Source organism: Phyllobates terribilis, unplaced genomic scaffold, assembly GCF_046119375.1.
Source record: "Phyllobates terribilis strain yellow unplaced genomic scaffold, ASM4611937v1 Scaffold_335__1_contigs__length_2066515, whole genome shotgun sequence".
Taxonomy (NCBI): Eukaryota; Metazoa; Chordata; class Amphibia; order Anura; family Dendrobatidae; genus Phyllobates; species Phyllobates terribilis.
The window spans coordinates 1,114,775-1,136,335 of NW_027363095.1; the positions used below are offsets into that span (position 1 = coordinate 1,114,775).

General features: G+C 47.0%; 1 protein-coding gene across 1 annotated transcript in view; it reads right to left on the reverse strand.

The window, feature by feature from the left end:
• The window catches only part of LOC141221818 (uncharacterized), a 33,550-nt gene extending 12,254 nt beyond the window's left edge, over positions 1-21,296 (reverse strand). Inside the window, exons 1-6 of the mRNA XM_073666579.1 lie at positions 21,242-21,296; positions 8,258-8,407; positions 7,961-8,128; positions 7,756-7,879; positions 7,575-7,672; positions 6,379-6,469 (exon numbers count right to left, since the gene is read on the reverse strand). Coding sequence (XP_073522680.1) covers positions 6,379-6,469; positions 7,575-7,672; positions 7,756-7,879; positions 7,961-8,128; positions 8,258-8,407; positions 21,242-21,247 — 637 coding nt within the window. The 5' untranslated portion in view covers positions 21,248-21,296. The remainder of the gene's footprint in view (positions 1-6,378; positions 6,470-7,574; positions 7,673-7,755; positions 7,880-7,960; positions 8,129-8,257; positions 8,408-21,241) is intronic.
• Between the last annotated feature and the right edge of the window lie 265 nt (positions 21,297-21,561).

Here is a 21,561-nt window from a genome sequence, read left to right on the forward strand (position 1 = left end):
TCGGGCACCTCCATTTTGGAGGAGGTGCCTTATATATGGTGAAGTCCTCCGGCCATTGGCTGGGGACTCCTTAGGACGGCGCGCGCGGCCCCTTTAAGAGGGAGGGAGAGCGCGCGCGCGCACGCCCTAAGCACAGTGGCCGGGAAGGAGCGCACGCTGCCAGCAGAGCGGGAGGAGGACGCCGGGCACGGAGCAGAGAGGTGAGGGGAACAGCGTCCCTGCCTAGCAGAGGGCAGGGACGCCGGCGCTACAGAAGACTGGGCCTTGCTTGAGGAGATCTGGAGCATCTGGAAGGACCCATGGATCTGACTGGGACATCCTCTTTATCCAGGTGAACCAGGGTCTCTTGGGCCAGAATGGGGCGATTAGTATGACCCTTGCTTGTACCTCTCGAATCTTCCTCAAAATCGTTGGCATTAACATTCACCCTGCTTCAGTATATTCTGACTCAGAAAATCTGATCCTCAGTTTTCTTTGCCTCTAATATGCAGAACCGAGAGCATAAATTGATGTTGTTCTGCAAAATGTAGAATCTGCTCTTTCACCAACAGGAGAGGTCGGGATCTCGTGCCCCCCTGATGATTGACATAGTCGACTGTTGTCTGACATAATTCGGATGTGTTGTCCCTGTAGTCGGGAACTGAACTTCATCACTTCATTCTTTACCGCCAACAGCTCCTTCATGTTTTGAGGAGAAGGCTTTCTCGCTGTCTGACCAGACTCCTTGTATTACACGATCTCCCAGATTTGCTCCCAGCCATCTGAGCTTGAGTCCGCTGTAATTATGTCCCTGACCTGATACGACCAAGGAACTCGCTGTGACAGGTTCTCCCGATCCAGCCACCATGCGAATGAGCTGATGGCTGTATTGGAAAGTGTCATCTTCCTGTCCAAGTGTCCCCTGAGTTGTTTCTCCGCTGCTAGGATATCAAGCTGCAGATATCGGGAGTGTATCTGAGCCCACTGGACTGCTGGGATACATGATGTCATTGTACCTAAAAGAGTCATTGCTTTCCTTAGGGTCATGGATGGATTCCTGACTACTCCTGAGGCTAGGGACGTAATTCTGTTTTTCTTGCCTTCTGGTAACAGACAAGTCTATCCCTCTGAGTCGAAGATAAGCCCTAAAAAAGACGGAACCTTCCGAGGCTCCAGGCTTGACTTCTCTAGATTCAGTAACAATCAAGGATTGATCAGGCTGGCTCAGGCTCTTATCAAGAGAGCATTGAAAACTCGCATTGACCTGCCTACTACCAGGAAGTCGTTCAGGTAAGGGACAACTAGAGTATCTTGTTCTCTCAAATGCACCATGACCTCCAGAATGATCTTCGTAAAGATTCTCGGAGCCATGGAGAGGCCGAAGGGCAGAGCTGTGAACTGAAATTGCCTCACACGATTGATGATATACACAGCTACTCTCAGATACTGCTGGTATCCTGTATGGATTGGGACGTGGTAATAGGCGTCCTTCAGGTCAAGGACACTCGTATAACAACCCGGGAACAACATCTTTATGGCTGATATTATAGATTCCATCTTGAAGGGTCTGTAGATTAGAAAGTTGTTTAGGCCATTCAAGTTGATTATGGTTCTAAAGGAGACAACCAGCTTCTTTATCAGAAACAGGGGCGAATAGAATCCTTTCCCCTGCTCGCTTATTAGTCTCTCTCAGAACCTTCTTTTCCACTAAGTTTAATACCTCTTGCTCCAGGGCTCTTTGCTCTCTGGGCCTCCTGGGAGACGAAATCCTGAAGGTCTGCAGGGGAATGGATCTGAATTCCAGTCTCAGTCCTGTCTTTATAATTCCTGATATCCAGGCACTGGATGGAATTTTTTTCCAGGTAGGCAGGAAGTGGGACAGTCTTCCTCCTACCTGGGGAGGCCCGTCACTTAGGGGATTTTCTGTTCTCAGAGGAAGGACCTCCGAACATGAAGCCTCCATTCCTTGTCCTTCCATCTGCACTGGTCTCTGGAAAATGTACCTATACTACACTTCCTTTTACGAAAGGAAGTCTTGTACTGAGGCATCAACACACTGGAAAACCTGTGTTTCTTATCTGTGGCTTTATCCAGTATGTCATCCAGAGCTTTGCCAAAAAGAAACTCCCCTTCACACGGGATTGAACACAGTTTCATCTTAGACTGTACATCACCTGACTAGCTCTTGAGCCACAGAGCTCTGCGAGCTGCGATGGATAAATTCGCTGATCTGGCGGCCAGTCTTACTGAATCTGCCGACGCGTCCGCGAGGAAAGCAGCCGCCCCCTGCATTAACGGAAGACTGGCCAGGATTTTTTCCCTTGGAATGTCCCCTTTAATCTGGTCTTCTAGATGCTGAAACCAGACCATCATTGACCTGGCTGTGCAAGTGGCTGCGACTTCCGGTTTCAATGCTCCCGCTGGTCACTCCCAGGTTTGTTTTAATAAGGTTTCCGCTTTTTTATCAAGAGGATCCTTGAAAGCTTCTAAATCCTCAAACGGCAGGGTGGATTTTATTTAGAGAATTTTGATACTGTCACGTCAATTTTTGGGGTTTTATCTCACCTGGTTGATTCTTCTTCCTCAAACGGGTATCTTCTCTTTGAAGGTGATGGTAACTGCCCTCTCCCATCAGGTCCTTTCTATTCCCTGTCGATAAACGATCCTCTCATTGACGGGGAATGTGCGCCTCTTCTTCTGATCCAGACCCCCAATCATGATGTCCTGAACAGTACTAGGGGTCTTGGTATCGGCTATGCCCATAGTTGTTCTGATGGCTTTAATCAGCTTATCCGTGTTTTGCACTGGAAAACATGGCCTACCTCCTGTATTGCTATCTGAGGAAGATGATGATGATGAGGATGACAAGTAGGTAGGAGAGGAAACAGACTTCACCTTGCCCTGGAATACTACAGAATTTCTGAGTCTGATGTATGACGTCTCAGCTTCCTACTCTTTTTACGTGTAGCCAACGTCTTTAGGGAGTCCCTAACCTCCGTCTGGATTAAAGATTTTAAATCCATAGCAAAATTAGGTGTTTCCTCTGATATGGTTTCTTGGATACAACTCGGGCTAAGCTTTTTAGTATAAGTGCTGGGAAAATTAACCCTGCACAGCGCACACTCCATGTTATTCCTCTTGGCACTACACTTTTTGGGTTTTTCCTAGTAGAAAAAATACATAGAAAAAAGGGACCCATCTACTATGGTGAACTTTCACATAGATCACTCACTACTCTGCCGTTCAGGGTACTGGAGATTGAGGCTGGATCAATTCATATGATCGCTCCCGGCTGGAGGTGGTGGACTCGCGACCTGCACTGCTCCTCTGGCTGGTCTTGCTGCCGCTTGTCCGACTGACACTGCTGCGGCCTTGATGGAGCTGCTGTTGCTGCTGAGGCTGCTTTGGTGGCTTCTGCTGCTGCTCTGGTGACTGCGGCTCTTGCCGCAGGGCGCTTCATTTCCTGACACACGCCCTGCGTGTGCGCAGCCCCATGGACCAGCATTCCGGCGCGCAACGTCAGCAGGGTGCGCCGGAAACTAACATGCGCTCTGCGTGTGTGTAGTCCTGGTCCCGGCACGCTACGTCAGCAGGGAGCACCGGAACCTCTTGACACGTGCCCTGCATTTGCACAACCCCGGAAGTCCCACTTGCCAGCGCGCTTAGCCACAGGGTGCATAATACCACTGCACTCCCGCGTGTACCCTTGGTGGGCGGATACCCTCTCTCAGGTGGTGAAAAAGGGAAAAAAAACAGAGGTTTCCATAAAGGCTCTTGAAAAGCAACATGGCTTCCATAACCCAATCCAGCAATATCTGCTCCCCCAAAGTCAAATCTCCCCCTTGCTTCTGAGCCTTGCAGTGTGCCCAAACCACATTTAGCATCTATGTATTTGACATTACTATAGTGAGAAGAACCCACTTAATTTACGGTGTGTGTCTCCTGGAGCACAATCTGGGCACTATGTGCTGGGTAATAAAATGGCATAATTGCAATTTTCACTCTCCAACATCCACTGTATTCTAATATCCAGAAAGTGCCAGTAGAATCAAAATAGTCACTACCCCTTTAGATTAATTCCCTGAGGGTTAAAAATTACACAATGGAGCAATGGAGTCACTTTATGTGGATTTCACCGTGCTGCCCTGCTAAGGGCAGCACGATAGCTCAGTGGTTCGTACTGCAGCCTGGGGTCCTGGGCTCAAATGCCACCAAGGACAACATCTGCAAGGAGTTTGTATGTTCTCCCCGTGTTTCTCTGGTTTCTTCCCACACTTCAAAGACATACTACTGATAGGGAATTTAGATTGTGAGCCCCAATGGGGACAGCGATGATGATGTATGTAAACCGCTGAGGAATATGTTGGCGCTATACATTATATATATATATATATATATATATATATATATATATATATATATATATATAAAGAAAATAAAGATTATTACTGCTCTGGTTTTCTGTTATTATGTCATATTAGGGCTTCTGCAAATGGTGTGTCTCATCTCCTCTGGGATCTGCTCCCCGACGTCTGCTTCTCTCACCAGAAGCCGCCTTATTCATCCTGCAGGCGGCGCTGGTGATGGAGGAGATGTCAGAACCAGAAGCTCTGTATGGCGACGGCTCTGTCCAGCCACTAAGATTAGGGTGCCTGGGACCTGTAGTACCATCCAGTCTTGCAGTATGGGGGTATGTGCTGTCCAGCTGGAGTAATCTGCTCCCTGCTTCAGCCAACTGGAAAGCACCGCGCCCTACTAAAGCTGGAAGCATATTGCCGGAAGCTGCCGGATACAGCCTTGTTCTCCTCTGGTTCAGTCCTCTGTGCTCAGCTCCCGGCTTGTGTATTTGTTTCTTGTTGGGACTCTGACCTGTTTACTGACTACTCTTGTGTCTTCTGATTTTGTATTTTCTCTGCTTTCCTGGTCCTGTCCCAACTACCTGACTATTCTTCATCCCATCTCACTCCACAGAACAGCAGGTAACACCAAGGCCCAAGCCTAGGGGTCTCTGTGTAACGCCAGATCCATGTAGAGGAGGTTAAAGGATGATGAGCTAAACTGTGAGTATAGACAATAACACATCTCCTGAAATGATCAAACTCAAGAGTCTTCATCAGTAAAAAATGAGTAACTAATGGTGAAACCTCTCTGGGGTAATTATAGTATGCGGCTTGGTGGCTCTTGGCCATCTAAATTATTGTAAGGTCTAATAAATATTTTCTATCACATGAGATTAAAGAAAAAAATATACTTTTATTAAAGAGAACTATTTATAATAGTGCAGAGCTGAAAATGTCTTAATTTTAGATCTCGGGCATCTGGGAGAGTCAATGGAGACCTTTTTTTTAAAGGCTACCAGGGAGTTACAGACTGACGTAAGTGAGGCCGGACGATCCCACCACAATCAAACTATCATACAGAATGAACCTGGAAAAAATAACTTCTTTTTTTATTCTATGTTACATCCTCAACAACAACATATGTATGAGAGGAGAACTACAAACTAAACTGGAGTTGCACTCATTTGTGGTGGACCATTGGAGCTACTATGAGTCCTGACCAGAAGAGTAGAGAAAGTATTAGCGCCCCCATTTCAGGAGAGATTGTGCAGTAATCTGAATTCTATAGGATTGAAAATATAATGGAATTTATGACATGGAGTGAATCCATGAAACCAGGGCTGGAGCCAACACATCTCCTGCAGGCGTGAATAAATGTATATTACAGCCATCAGCCACGCACAGCTTAGATATATATCATGGCACAGGTGTAATGATTTCTGTATAGTTTATCACAATCCTGTTTGAAGTTAGTTGGTTTTAAAAGAAATTGAAAAGTCAGAATAAAGGGAAACTCTGTTGTTATTGTACAGAAATTCACACTTGGCCTCACTGCACATTTAATGTTGTTGATCATAAAAGTGAAGTTTGGCCAGAAAGACTGGACCTGGTCTTGTAGGGACCATATGAGCATATTCAGCAGAACAGAAGGGAGAGAAGGTAGATTCATCCAATAAGATATCAGGGATCTAGGAAGCCAACAGCATCATTACCCTCCGCTTTCTCTTACAGGCCCATCAGAATATTTTTCTTCAAGTGATTTTCTAACTTGTCAGCACATTCTACGTACGCTGCCATTTGGCCTTGTAGTTTACAGATCTGGACAGGTCACGGTCAGCGTCTCCTAATCCCAGGGGGTAGGTGGATTGTCGAGGTTGTAAGTTCTATAGAAAAGGGCTTTCAATGTCCAAAATGATTTGAATAGGAGAATGTTGTGGACTAGCGGCAAAATGGTGATCACACGATTGTGATACGGCCGGACTACAACACTGATAAAGTAGCCACAGACAGGGACTGAGAAGAATCTGTGACTTCTCTGCATTTAGTGGTCACTACTCACCTGTGTAGTCATATGTAGGAATCTCCTCTTTACATCGCTCATCACCCCTCACATATGTCTCTGTAGTATTAATATGGGTGAGATCTTCACCCTGAAACAAATATTGTAAACATGGAGAAGTCACATCTATGATCAGCTCTAATCCTGCCATCTCCACCGTTCTCATTACAATAGTCTATAATATAACCGGGGATGCGGGTCTCTGTCTGAAGCCTCGATAGACTGCGCATGCGCGACGCGCAGTATGGCTCCAGACAGAATCAGGCATCCAGCCATTACAGGTAAGAGGAGTGTGTATGGCTCCGGAGATCGCTGTATGCGTAGGCACTGAACGTATACCGCAATCTCCGGCGCCATACTTACCTGATCGGGAAGAGCGTTGCAGCGGTGCCTCTCTTCGTCGGAGATGGGGCAGGAGTGAGGCGTCGGATCGGCGCATGTGCATAGCGCTATCTGGCGCCGTTTTACTGAAGACACATTTACAGTGTGTGTTCAGCAAAAATGGCGTCGGACAGCGCAGTGCTTCGGCGACACACTCCTCCCCCAGCCTCCGGCAGAACAGGGCGCAGAAGCGCTGGAGCACAGGGAAGAAAGGTGAGTATAACTGTTTATTTTTTTGTATGTGTGTACAGTGTGAAAGGAATGAGGGGGCCACACATACCAGGATTGGGGGGTGAGGGGGCCATGCATATCAGGATTGGGGGGTGAGGGGACCATGCATACCAGGATTGTGGGATGAGGGGATCATGCATACCATGATAAGGGGTACCACACATACCAGGATTGCGGGGTGAGGGGACCATGCATACCAGGATTGGGGGGTGAGGGGTACCATGCATACCAGGATTGGGGGTGAGGGGTGCCATGCATACCAGGATATGGGGGTGAGGGGTGCCATGCATACCAGGATTGGGGGTGAGGAGTGCCATGCATACCAGGATTTGGGGGTGACTGGTGCCATGCATACCAGGATAGGATGGTGGGGACAGGATGGGGGCAGCACAAATACCAGGAGGGGAGCAGCACATACCAGCATGGGAGACCATATAGCAATAAAAATGCTCGCCACCTGGGCGTAGAATGGGTTCAATAGCTAGTATAAAACATATAGTACTGGTGGATAAAACAAGGCTGAGCACAAGACCTTCACAGCTGTCTACACATTATAGATCTCATGACACCTTCTCTCCATCTACCTGATGATTTTGAGGAACATTGGGATCTTCTTGTTTACAGTCCTGTGGAAGAAGAGGATGGGGACATCTCTCTGGTGTTGTTCTCTTACTGGATATATCTGGAGGAAACACATACAGGGACTGAATTCATTCTTTACATACAGATAATTATAGGCCGTGTGTATTTAGTCCTGTCTATTACCTGGTGATGTGAGGGCCTGGGGAAGCTCCATCATGACGTCCTTGTACAGATCTTTGTGTCCTTCTAAATACTCCCACTCCTCCATGGAGAAATAGACGGCGACATCCTGACACCTTATAGGAACCTGACACATACAATGACACCGTCATCCCCGATCCCTTCATAGCGTTACTGTATAATATCCCAGCATTTCCAGCAGTGTCACCTCTCCAGTCAGCAGCCCAATCATCTTGTAGGCGAGTTCTAGGATCTTCTGGTCATTGATGTCCTCATGTATCAGGGGGTGAGGTGGAGGGCTCAGTAGTCTTCCCCATCCCTCAGACACAGGGTCCTGACAGTGCTCACTAGAGGTCTTCTTCACTACTGTGTAATCCTGGTTATGGAGACACACATTAATAAATCTTACTCTAGACATTTCCAGAGTCCTCACCTCTCCAGTTCTGTCCATCTGTTATTCCCATAGATAAGAATGATGTAATGTGACGTCATCAGAATCTCTCACCTCTCCAGTAAGCCGGAAGAGGATCTCTAGGGTGAGGTGGAATATCCTCTCCACCATCTTGTCTCTGTCCATATCCATCCTTGATGGGTAAATCAGGAAAATTCTCTTATATAGAAGATCTTCACTGAGGGGATCCGATATTGTAGGGACCTGAATGAGATGATGATGAGCTGATGTAACATCATAAAAATCCTGTGTAATAATACAATTACTGGAGATAATAAGGGGAAATGTGGTGGGCCACTGAGGAGGCCCCAGATGTTGCAGAAGGGCCAGCTGGGGTATGTAGTCTCAAAGGCAGCAGATAATGATGTCACAGTAGTTGGAGTGGGTCGCTGGACCCCTAAACACTTCCCTAGTGTCCACAACAATTGTCGGAAGGTGGCACTTGTGGATGGTATAGGACCCCCAGGGGGCACTCCTGTAGTTGTGGTGTCTGGGTGCAAGTTTGGAGTGCCCGTGATGTTTGTGCAATCACACGCAGCCAGACACGCAGGTGAACTTGTAAACATAACAATTTTACTGAAGGAGGTAACGGGGTACAGTCTCTCTTGAAGGCAAAGTTTACAGTATTTTGTGCATATGAAAGTAATGGTTCTCTCCTCATGAGACAAGCGAGGTTATGGCCTCTCAGGGCGGCTGGAGCAGAGTCCTCTTCACTTGCTAGTAGAGGAAATGCTATGCGCAGTCTAAGTAATATTACACTGATGGAGGGACCTTCACAGATTGGCTCTCCGTGGAAACACACTAAAGTCTGGGTGTGCTCACAGTTTTTAGCCCACCGTTCCCTTTCGCAGGGGGTATTCGATGGTGTGTCAGCCACGTGGATCTAGTCCGGCTAGAAGCAAACAGGATAACCAGCGTGCAGGAGAGCACACGAACAGAGTTATCTCTCCTGACTGGAAGAGGCTTGTCTTTTTTGGAAGGAGATTATGTGGAGAAAAATGTCCCCCCAGCGTGGACTGGCATGGAAACTCTTCTGTAAGAAATAGTGTCTGTCTCCTGTATCTTCATTAGGCAGCTTGAACCGCCCACTACTGATTTGTACCAGTGCTCAGTCAGTGTGCGAGCCCTGAGCTGAGAGACTCCTCCCAGCCGTGTCTATGGCAGCTTATTGTGAGGAGAATAATCACTTACCTTTCATATACACACATTGGCCAGTAGATGGCAGGAAAGTCCAATTTACAATGCAATGTATTATATCTCCTAACTCACAGTGCCCACACTGGAACAAGTCTACTATCACACTACAACTGTCTCATTTAGCAGCAGTAGAACGTGAACCGGGATGCCACAGAAACATATGAGGAGATATATTATTTTACAGTACCGTATTTTTCGGACTATAAGATGCACCTAGGTTTTAGAGGAAGAAAATAGAAAAAAAAATTAAGCAAAAAATGTGTTGACATTGCTGACACTGGTATAGGGGTAATGTCCTCCAATTCTAACAATATCCCCCATCTTGGTTTATATGCCCCCCTTCCTTTTATACGTGGCCCCCATCCCCATCCTGGTATGCCTGGCATCCCTCCATCCAGGTATGCATGGCACCCCTCATCCCTATCCTGGCATGCATGGCACCCCTCATCCCTATCCTGGCATGCATGGCACCCCCCCATCCCTATCCTGGTATGCATGGCACCCCCCATCCCTATCCTGGCATGCATGTCACCCCTCATCCCTATCCTGGCATGCATGTCACCCCTCATTCCTGCCCTGGCATGCATGTCACCCCTCATCCCTGTCCTGGCATGCATGGCACCCCCCATCCCTGTCCTGGCATGCATGGCAACCCCATCCCTGTCCTGGCATGCATGGCACCCCCATCCCTGTCCTGGCATGCATGGCACCCCCCATCCCTGTCCTGGCATGCATGGCACCCCCCATCCCTATCCTGGCATGCATGGCACCCCCCATCCCTATCCTGGCATGCATGGCACCCCCCATCCCTATCCTGGCATGCATGGCAACCCCCTCATCCCTGTCCTGGTATGCATGGCACCCCCCTCATCCCTGTCCTGGCATGCATGGCACCCTCCATCCCTATCCTGGCATGCATGGCACCCCCCTCATCCCTATCCTGGCATGCATGGCACCCCCCATCCCTATCCTGGCATGCATGGCACCCCACATCCCGATCCTGGCATGCATGGCACCCCCCTCATCACTGTCCTGGTAGGCATGACACCCCCCTCATCCCTGTCCTGATATGCATGGCACCCCTCATCCCTGTCCGGATATGCATGGCACCCCTCATCCCTGTCCTGATATGCATGGCACCCCTCATCCCTGTCCTGATATGCATGGCACCCCTCATCCCTGTCCTGATATGCATGGCACCCCTCATCCCTGTCCTGATATGTATGGCCCCCTCATCCTTATCCTGGTATGTATGGCCCCCTCATCCTTATCCTGGTATGTATGGTCCCCCTCATCCCCATCATGCTGCACATAAAAAAATAAAAATAAACACTCCTACTCCCCTTTCTTCTCTCCTCCAGCGCTGCGTCCTGTCTGCCCCACTGATCTGGTCATGTGAGCCACGCCTGGCGTCACTACCATGCGCGGCTCACAAGGAGAGATCAGCTCCCGGAAGTCACAGTGACTTTATGCTCCTTAATAGCCGGCACACAGCTGCAGAACAGCTCCTGCTGGGAGATCACGTGTGCAAGCTATTAAAGGGCATGAATATTCACTCGCTCTCCACGACCATGAGCATAGAGACAGGTTAAATATTCATTCACGCTTCCATGGGCGTGGGAAGCACTGAATATTAATTTTCTTTAGCAGCGGGGACAGTGTAGGCTGCTGCCTCCTGTGCCCCACTCCTCCGCCGCTACCGCTCCCCCCACACATCATATATATACCCCCTCATCCCCCAACATTCGGACTATAAGACGCATCTCCTATTTTCCTCCAAAACTTTGGAGGAAAAAAGTGCGTCTAATAGTCCGAAAAATACGGTATTTAGTTTTCTGCTTTACATCTAGTAATAAAACATATATATTTTAGGCCACAGACAACAAGCAGTTTCTTCCTTGGAGTCGGCAGCTGAACACGTTTCTCAAAGACTCATCTTCCATAAAGCTAATTCTCGTCTCATTTACCGACACTGGAATCAGCATTAGCAATACTGCAGGAGATATTCATTACACGTGACATGAGGAATAACTACTTCATGAGGACGACATCTTCATCTTCTACTACAGCTCTAGAAACATATTTGGCCAGAGTCCGTTACTGACTACATCACCACTGGCCGGCTATATGAATGTTTCCCGTCTTCCCTGCACTGTAATCTTCTATCACATTAGATCTCATGTCTGATTCACACACAGAAGTTTGAGGCTTTGACACATGGTAAAGTTTTTAATATTAGACAGAGTAGGACTATCCCGAATAGGTTCACCTTGCCATGGTAGCTTTCATGCTATTTTTGATCAAAAACAGTGTTACTAAGAACCCTATTTTATTTAAATGCACTTTTGGTTTTTATTTATTTATTTACAGCAGGGTTTATGATCATTTTTCTTCTTGTAGTTTTTTTCTGATTAATGGCCATTGTAAACATGCATTATGTGCTGAATGTATGCCAATTTAAACCAAGCTCAAATTCTTGTTTTTCTCATGGGCACAATAGTGGCCGGGTGGGCTGCCGCTATGGATAATACGCCTCTAACTATCCAACTATGATGTAGTAAAAATCTCATAGGTTCTGGATTTATTAGTATCTGCACCAAGAATGGGGCTAAGTGAGTATTTATTAATCAGCACTGGGGTAGTCGGTGGAGTGGATGAAACCATATTGTGGGTGTAGGGGGCAGTACTGTGGGAAAACCTCCCTAAAGTAAAATCTTAAACATTTATTAAATATATGCATTAAAAACTGGACTAACAGCAGATATGTACTTAAAACTAGCAAAATTACAAGCTGAATGGCTTGTTGTGGATGTATATAAACAGATCTAAACAATGATGCTGCTAAATAATTGACACAGTCACTACCTTACCCTATCCTGTACCTAAACAAAGCTTATACTGCCTAGCTGGGGAGGTTGGCACCCTCAACAATGGTGACCCCGCTCACTGGTGGCTGTACCTCAGAAGCCCTTGTGATCCCTTGCTGTTTTTGTAAGTTTACCCACTGACAAAGACATGAACAGTCTGTAATTTTAAGGGTAGGTTAATTTTAACATTGAGAGATAGAATATCCAAAAAAAAAAAAAAAATACATTGTATAAATTAGATAAATTTATTTTCATTTTGTAGTGACAAATAAGTATTTGATTCCTCTTGCAAACAACACTTAGTACTTGGTGGCAAAACCCTTGTTGGCAGGCACAGCAGTCAGACTTTTTTTGTAGTTGATGATGAGGTTTGCTCACATGTAAGGAGGAATTTTTGTCCACTCCTCTTTGCAGATCATCTCTAAACCATACAGACTGTTCATGTCTTTGTCAGTGGGTAAACTTACAAAAACAGCAAGGGATCAAATAATTATTTCCTTCACTGTATCCACGTTTTTCTCAATATCTGAAATTAAATCAGAATAAACCTTTCCCATTATAGGTCAATAAGGATTACCATAATTTTTAATATTTGTCAAATGCCAGAATAATGAGAGAGAGAGAATGTTTTAAGGCATATTTATTACTTACTGCAAAGTCAAAAGTTTACATACACTAAGATTACTATGCCTTTAAACAATTTTGGACTGCCCATATGATCATACTGTTACGGGTCCGGGTGATGAAACCTCTGTGCTGAGATATGAGGAGGGACCAGAGGGGCGTAACTGGACCCTGGCTACACGGCGGCTTAATCGACTCCGTGAACCAAGGAGGGACGGAGAAGGTGGAACAGGTGCCACACTGGGACCGACCTCCAGTGAGAGCAGGCGACTCCCACGGGACTGATGGCCAAAGCCAAGAGGCACAACAGATGAGCATGGCTGATAGACAATGCAGGTAAACGGGCAGGCTTGGCAGGCAGACTGACAGGCGGACATGGCTGATAGACAGGCAGGCAGCACTGGGACCTGAGGGCTGGAAAGAGTGTTTAGAACACAAACCACAACTTTGCACAGGCACCTCCATTTTTGAGGAGGTGCTTTAAATAGGGGCAGTCCTCCGGCCATTGGCCAGGGACTTTTTAGGACGGCGCGCGCGGCCCCTTTAAGAGTACAGTGCCCGGGGGGATCTGCGCGCGGTGCACGCACCCTGGGAAGATGCTGCGGTGAGACCAGAGGAAATAGCGGGGAACGCCGAACCATAGCCACGGTGATGAGTGGATCGACGTCTCTGCCGCGCAGGAGGCAGAGACGCCGACACAACACATATCACGTGTTTGGAAGCTTCCGTTTTTTTGGCAACATCTTAGTTATTTAGAGACACACGTATGGATGTATTTTAATACACACCTGACACACACTGCTTCTTTGTGTAGCATCATGCGAAAGTCTAAAGAAATCAGCCAAGATACCAGGAAGAGAATTGTGGACTTGCACAAGTCCAGCTCATCCTTGGGTGCAATTTCAAGATACCTGAAGGTGCCTCATTCATCTGTACAAACAATTATACGCAAGTACAAACAAGATGGGAATGTCCAGCCATCATACCGCTCAGGAAGTAGGCGGGTTCTGTGTCCCAGAGATGAACGTGCTTTTGGTCCAACATGTGCATATCAACCCAAGGACAAAAGCGAGAGACCTTGTGAAGATGATGGCGGAAGCTGGTAAGACTGTGTCAATATCCACAGTGAAACGAGTGCTGTATCAACATGGGCTGAAAGGCCACTCTGCCAAGAAGAAGCCATTACTCCAAAAGAAACCTAAAAAAGCCAGATTAATGTTGGCAAATGCTCACAGGAACAAAGACCTTAATTTTTGGAGGCATGTCCTGTGGTTTGATTAAACTAAAATTTTGGGCATAATTACCATTGTTACATTTGGAGGAAAAAGGGAGAAGCTTGGAAGCCTAAGAACACCATCCCAACTGTGAAACACGGGGGTGACAGCATCATGTTGTGGAGTTGTCTTGCTGCAGGAGGGACTGATGCACTTCACAAAATAGATGGCATAATGAGAAAAGAATATTATTTGGCAATACTGAAGCAACATCTCAAGACATTAGCCATGAAGTTAAAGCATGGGCAAAAAGGGTCTTCCAAATGGACAATGACCCGAAGCATACTGCCAAAATGGTAACAAAGTGGATTAAGGATAACAAAGTCAATGTTTTGGAGTGGCCATCACAAAGCCCTGATCTCAGTCCTATTGAAAATTTATGGGCAAAGCTGAAAAGGCTGCGAGCAAGGCGACCTACAAACCTGGATCAGTTATACCAGTTTTGTCAGGAGGAATGGGCCCAAATTCCGACCGAACTATTGTGAGAAGCTTGTGGAAGGATATCTCAAACGTTTGACCCAAATCATTCAGTTTAACCCCTTTACGCCCCAGGGTGGTTTGCACGTTAATGACCAGGACAATTTTTACAATTCTGACCACTGTCACTTTATGAGGTAAGAACTCTGGAAAGCTTCAACGGATCTCCCTGATTCCGAAAATGTTTTTTCGTGACATATTGTACTTCATGACAGTGGTAAAATTTCTTCGATATCACTTGCGTTTATTTGTGAAAAAAATGGAAATTTGGGGAAAGTTTTACAATTTTCAAACTTTGAACTTTCATGCCCTTACATCAGAGAGATATGTCACACACAATAATTAATAAATAACATTTCCCATATGTCTACTTTACATCAGCACAATTTTGGAAACAATTTTTTTTTTTTTTAAGGAGCTATAAGGGTTAAAAGTTGACCAGCGATTTATCATTTTTACAACAAAGTTTACAAACCATTTTTTGGGGTCCCCGTCACATTTGAAGTCACATTGAGGGGTCTTTATGACAGAAAATATCCAAAAGTGACACCATTCTAACAACTGCACCCCTCAAGGTGCTCAAAACCACATTCAAGAAGTTTATTAACCCTTCACATGCTTCACAGCAATTAATTGAACGTGAAAGGAAAAAATGAACATTTAACTTTTTTTCACTAAAATTTTACTTTAACCCCCAATTTTTTTTTATTTTTACAAGCGTACCAGGAGAAATTGGAAACCAAAAGTTATTGTGCAATTTCTCCTGAGTATGCTGATACCCCATATGTGGGGGAAAGCCATTGTTTGGGCGCACGGCAGGGCTTGGAAGGGAAGGAGCGCCATTTGACGTTTTCAATGCAAAATTCGCTGGAATTGACAGCAGACCCCATGTGCCTAAACAGTGGAAACCCCCCCACAAGTGACCCCATTTTGGAAACTAGACCCCTTAAGGAACTTATTTAGAAGTGTGGTGAGCACTTTGGACCCCCAAGCGTTCCGCAAAAGTTTATGACGTAGAGTCATGAAAAAAAAAAAATTTTTTTTTCCACAAAAACGATCTTTTAGCCTAAATTTTTTTTATTTTCCCAAGGGTACCAGGAGAAAGTGGACCTCAAAATCTGTTGTCCAATTCCTCCTGAGTACGCTGATACCCCATGTGTTGGAGAAAACTACTGTTTGGGTGCACGTCAGGGCTAGGAAGCGAAGGAGTGACGCGTTTTGGAATGCAGACTTTGATGGAATAGTCTGCGGGCATCATGTCACGTTCTCAGAGCCCCTAATGTGCCTAAACAGTGGAAATGGCCAACAAGTGCCCCCTTTTTGGAACGGATACCCGATTTGTGAATCTTATAATGTAGTGTCATACGTCAGTTGTGTAGTGTTCGTCAGGTTGTCATACGTCAGAAATTAATTTAGTAGTCCATGGAAGTATGGTACTTTTTGAAGCATTCTTTCATGCACAGGCCAGGTTTGTCGGGGCAGGTGTCACACTGATAAATGGTGTCCTTGCGTATTCACCTTTTATAAACACACTCGGCACTTCTTTTGTGACCTTTTTTTCCGCTGTGAGGCATCTGCCCTGGGAAATGCTGGTCTGGTACAATTCGAGGACCTTCAGTTCCGGAAGTACTGGGGCCCGCTCCGTCACCACTGCAAAATATCAGGGCCTTGATAACAACCTCCTGGAACTGAAGGTACAACGTAGAAGTCTGGCCTGCACATTGTGATAGAAGGAAAGAATTGTGCATTGCCATCTGTACAATGTGCATGGCCAACTTTTTGTACCACACCCTGGCCTTTCTCAAAGCACTGAACGGCAGGAGGACTTGATCAGAGAGATCAACTCCCCCCATGTACTTGTTGTACCTCACTACACAGTCTGGTTTGACGACCTGTGTAGTGGGACCTTGTACAGTGCTGAGAGTGCTGCCATCACCATGTATGGTGGTCAAGAAAAGGACATCCCTCTTGTCCTTGTACTTGACCACCAGAAGGTGGTCACTACATTGGGCTCTGCTCTCACCCCTTCTGAGCAGCTGCCCAATTAGCGTCTTTGGGAGGCCTCTCTATTTTTGCGGACAGTATCGCAGGCTGCGGTACGTCGCACAGAGAGGGACTTGAAGAGAGGGACACTGGTATAAAAGTTATCCAAGTACAAGTGATAACCTTTATCCAGCAGTGTGCGCAACAAGTCCCACACAATTTTCCCACTCACTCCCAGAACAGGGGGGCATTCAGGGGATTTAATCCGGGAGTCCTTCCCTTCATAAACTCTAAACTTGTGAGTGTACCCTGAGGTACTCTCACAAAGTTTATACAGCTTGATTCCGAACCTGGCCTTCTTATTGGGCAGGTGCTGCCGGAATCCAAGCAGCTCCATAAAAGCCATTAAGGACTCATCCACGCAGATGTCCCTTTGGAGCACGTACACTTCAGCAAACTTGTTGTTGAACTGGTCGATGACCGGTCGAACTTTGAAAAGATGATCAAAGTTCGGGTCATCGCGTGCAGGACACCTTGCATTATCGTTGTAATGCAAGAACTTGTGATGGCCTGAAAACTTTTCCGGGTCATGACCTTTTGGAACACTGGAGTGTTATACAAAACGTCAACACTCCAATATTGCCAAAGTTCTGTCTTCTTCATGATCCCATATGAAGGACCAGGCCCCAAAACTTCATTATTTCTACTGCGTGTACAGGAGACCAGTTAGAAAATGATGAAGAGGGGTTTTGTTCCAAAAATTGATGAGCGTATAAAGCCCACCATGAGGTTTACAAGATCCTCAGAGAAAAAGACTTTGAAAAAGTCTAGTTCTGTGAGGCCGGTGGTGTCAAACTTGATTCCTGATTCCGCCACAAAATCAGGAATCAGTGGCTCATAATTTTGGGGGGGGCGAGGTCCACACGGGGTCAGTAGTGGGGGGAGGGCGCTGGTTCATCTTTTCTCCTGGGGTGTCTGAGTGGCGGTTCAGCAGCACCTGAAGGACTCCCGCTTTCCCGGCTCCATGTTTTAAAATTGTAAAGAATAAAGGATCTTCATATTCAATCGCTTGCTGGAGTGCCACCTTCTAGCTGCTAACAGGATATCAAATGAAAAATCTTTCTTTGGGCAGAGCACCTGCTGATTAGCGATGCCAGGCTATTTGTGACTGACGCTCACTGGACGGCAAAAAGGTATGCGATTGGAATAAGATCTGTGGTCACTGATCAGAGCTCGGCCGCTGCACGAAACGCAAAAAAAAAAGAAAAACAGACAACAGTCGAGCGATGAAGTGATGATCAGCACTTGGAGGCAGAAAGGAGTATGGGAAGGGGGAGAGGGGGATTGGGGTGGATAAGGAGGGATCAAAAAATCCTACTTACAGTTGTTGTCTTTCAGATGTCGTCTATCAGATGTCTTCTGTAAGATGTCTTCTGGAGCAGGCTTCTGTGGCCCAGCACGGCACACAATCGGACAGTGGGACCGCCCTCTAGAAAAAAAAAAGGTTAGGTGAAAAAAAAGGTAAAGTAGCGAGCACGAGTGCTGATCGGTGGCTGCTGGATGTAAGCACGGAGGTGGTGCAAAGTGAGGGGGGAGGAGAAATAAAGTGACAGGGATGAAATAACATCATGAAATGCAGCGAGCTTGGACGTTGTTCAGTGACGTAGTCACTGGTCAGCACTCGGCCGCTGCAGGACGCACAAAACAAACAAACTGGGGGCAGGGTGGGTAAAAAGGAGTGGTTTGGGGTGGATGAGGGGAGAACAGAGATGGACTTACCAAAGTCTTCTCTGTTCTTCTTTCAGCAGCAGGTCCAGGAGTAAGATCTGCAGCAGCAGGACATGGAGCAGGAGACCCAGGACCCAGAAGACCGCAGCAGGACGCCAGAGCAGCAGCAACTGGAGCAGGTGAGAAAGTCTTGTGGTGTCACAGGTGCTTCTGTGGCAACACAAGGCCCAGCACAGAGGTGATCAAACGTGACCGCTCCGGAGAAATCCTCACCAAGTGTGAGGAACTGCAGGGTGGTCACAGGGGGAATGATAGGGTGGTGACAGCCAGGTCACAGGCCAATCACCTCCCGGTCAGGAACTCTGATTGGTGCGATCGATGATGACATCGATTACACCAATCAGAGATGGCTGGGGCCTGGGCAGCATCACAGGGGGTCACAGGGAGGTGACAAGACGGTCACCGCCCTGTGACCGCCTTGTCACCTGTGTTCAGGTACTCTGATTGGAGCGATCGATGTCATCATTGATCGCTCCAATCAGAGCTCTCTGAGGCCTCTGCTGACATCACAAGGGGTCATGGGGCGGTGACAGGTAGGTTACAAGCCGGTCACCACCCCGTGACCGCCCAGTCACCGCGCGGTGGCGCTATGATCGGTGCGATCGATGTGATTGGCGATCACACCGATCACAGCGGGTGGGGGAGAGGGCTGGGGTCTCTTTGCAAGAGCCTAGGATCGATGCTCTTATGAGCACCGATCCCAGGCTGCAATCTGATTGCCAGAAACAGTGAGAAATGCTGTGATTGGCTGTCCAGAATTGTAAACTAAACGGTCCCTAATTGACCGACACTTTCTGAAAGTTATTGTGGGAGTAGATCACACGGCACTCCCAGGTCCAGGTTGACTACAAGTACACCCTAGTGTTTTCTGAGGATATTAAAGATATGGTCACTCTGATTGTCCCAAGTTCCTATTACTCATGTTATCCCATCTTTTTCTTGGTCTCTTGGTTAGGTATGAAGGAGTGTCGGTACCCTTGTCCTATGAATCTGGTGTTCATGTCTATTGCCCGTATATTAAAATCTGTGACATTAGAGCAGTTTCTTCTCAACCATAAAAATTGACCCATGGATATAGTTTTTTTTTTTTGTTTTGTTTATTTTTTTAGGGGGATGGGGTGGTGGCTATCCCACTTCAATAGTTTACTAGTGTTTGTAAGTATTTTGTAGATAAGTGTCCCTAGGGTCCCATCCTGCTATATCTTATTTAGAACATCCAGGAAAGGCAACTGGTAATAATTAACCTCTGATGTAAATCTAAGGCCCACTCTATTGATGTTGAGTTCCCTGACAAATTCAAGAAACTTTTCACTCGTCCCCGAGCAAGAATGTCGCCAATATATCTATTCTATGTCCCAGTATATGGATGCCACCACTTATGATCATCCCCGAATATTGTGGTTATCTCCCACTAGCCCAGGAATAGGTTAGCATACGAGGGGGCACAGGGGCTCCCCATCACAGTACCGCTGAGTTAGGGGAAAGTACTTCCTGTCAAAAAGGAAGAAATTATGAGTAAAAGTGAATTTTAGAAGATCCTCCATGAAGTCATTATGTCTGCTACACTCTATTGATCTCGATTTCAAGAAACGTCTTACTCCTCTGATACCATCCTCATGTGGTATATTACTGTACAAAGCGTCAATATCTAGTAAGGCCGGCTCCCCTACATCCATGTATACATACTCGAGGGTCTACATGTAGGGGAGCAGGGAAAGGGAAGACCATTTTCCAGAAAGTTTATTCCAACCTCAGGCGGTACTGTGGGAAGATTATACTGTGTGGGGGGCATTATACATACTGCATAAGGGGCATAATGGGGGCATCATATATACTGTTTAAGGGGCATAATGGGGACATTACACTTTGTGGGGGTGTCATACATACTACATAAGGGGGGCATTACAGTGTGTGGGGGCATCATACATACTGCATAAGGGGCATAATGGGGGCATTACACTGTGTGGGGGCATCATACATCCTGCATAAGAGGCATAATGGGGGCATTACACTGTGTGGGGGGCATCATACATACTGCATAAGGGGCATAATGGGGGCATTACACTGTGTGGGGGGCATCATACATACTGCATAAGGGGCATAATAGGGACATTACACTGTGTGGGGGCATCATACAGCCTGCATAAGGGGCATAATGGGGGCATTACACTGTGTGGGGGCATCATACATACTGCATAAGGGGCATAATAGGGACATTACACTGTGTGGGGGCATCATACAGCCTGCATAAGGGGCATAATGGGGGCATTACACTGTGTGGGGGCATCATACATCCTGCATAAGGGGCATTACACTGCGTGGGGGCATCATACATCCTGTATAAGGGGCATAATGGGGGCATTACACTGTGTGGGGGGCATCATACATACTACATAAGGGGCATAATGGGGGCATTACACTGTGGGGGCATCATACATCCTGCATAAGGGGCATAATGGGGGCATTACACTGTGTGGGGGCATCATACATCCTGCATAAGGGGCATAATGGGGGGCATTACACTGTGTGGGGGCATCATACATACTGCATAAGGGGCATAATGGGGGCATTACACTGTGGGGCATCATACATCCCGCATAAGGGCATAATGGGAGCATTACACTGTGGGGGGCAGTAAAGGGGTCCTGTACTATGAGAACAATACGTTTCCTCCCTTCCTGTCTCCATAGTTGGGTCGTATGTATCTATTACAGGAAACAGAACAAAAACCTTATGATTCTTATAAAGGGGCAACACAAGACCCCAAAAGAGTCCCCGTGCTGAAGGGGTTACTGCCCCCTGCGCCCAGTAATGGGGTCTCCACATACCTCCATCTGCAGAGCCGCCACCACATATATGGCTGCTCTGTGCGCACAGGAGCTGTGATGAGGTCACAGGAGGGGAGGAGTCAGGGGTCACATGATCAGGGGCCTCAGTGGATGCAGGACTCTGCTGTGCTGGTTGTCATGGTGCTGGATGAGGGGAAGGTTATGTGTGGGGTCAGGAGGGGTTTACAGTGTGGATGTAGCAGAGCCGCGTGTGTACGAGGTGTACGGAGCAGAGCCGTGTGTGTACGAGGTGTACGGAGCAGAGCCGCGTGTGTACGAGGTGTACGGAGCAGAGCCGCGCGTGTACGAGGTGTACGGAG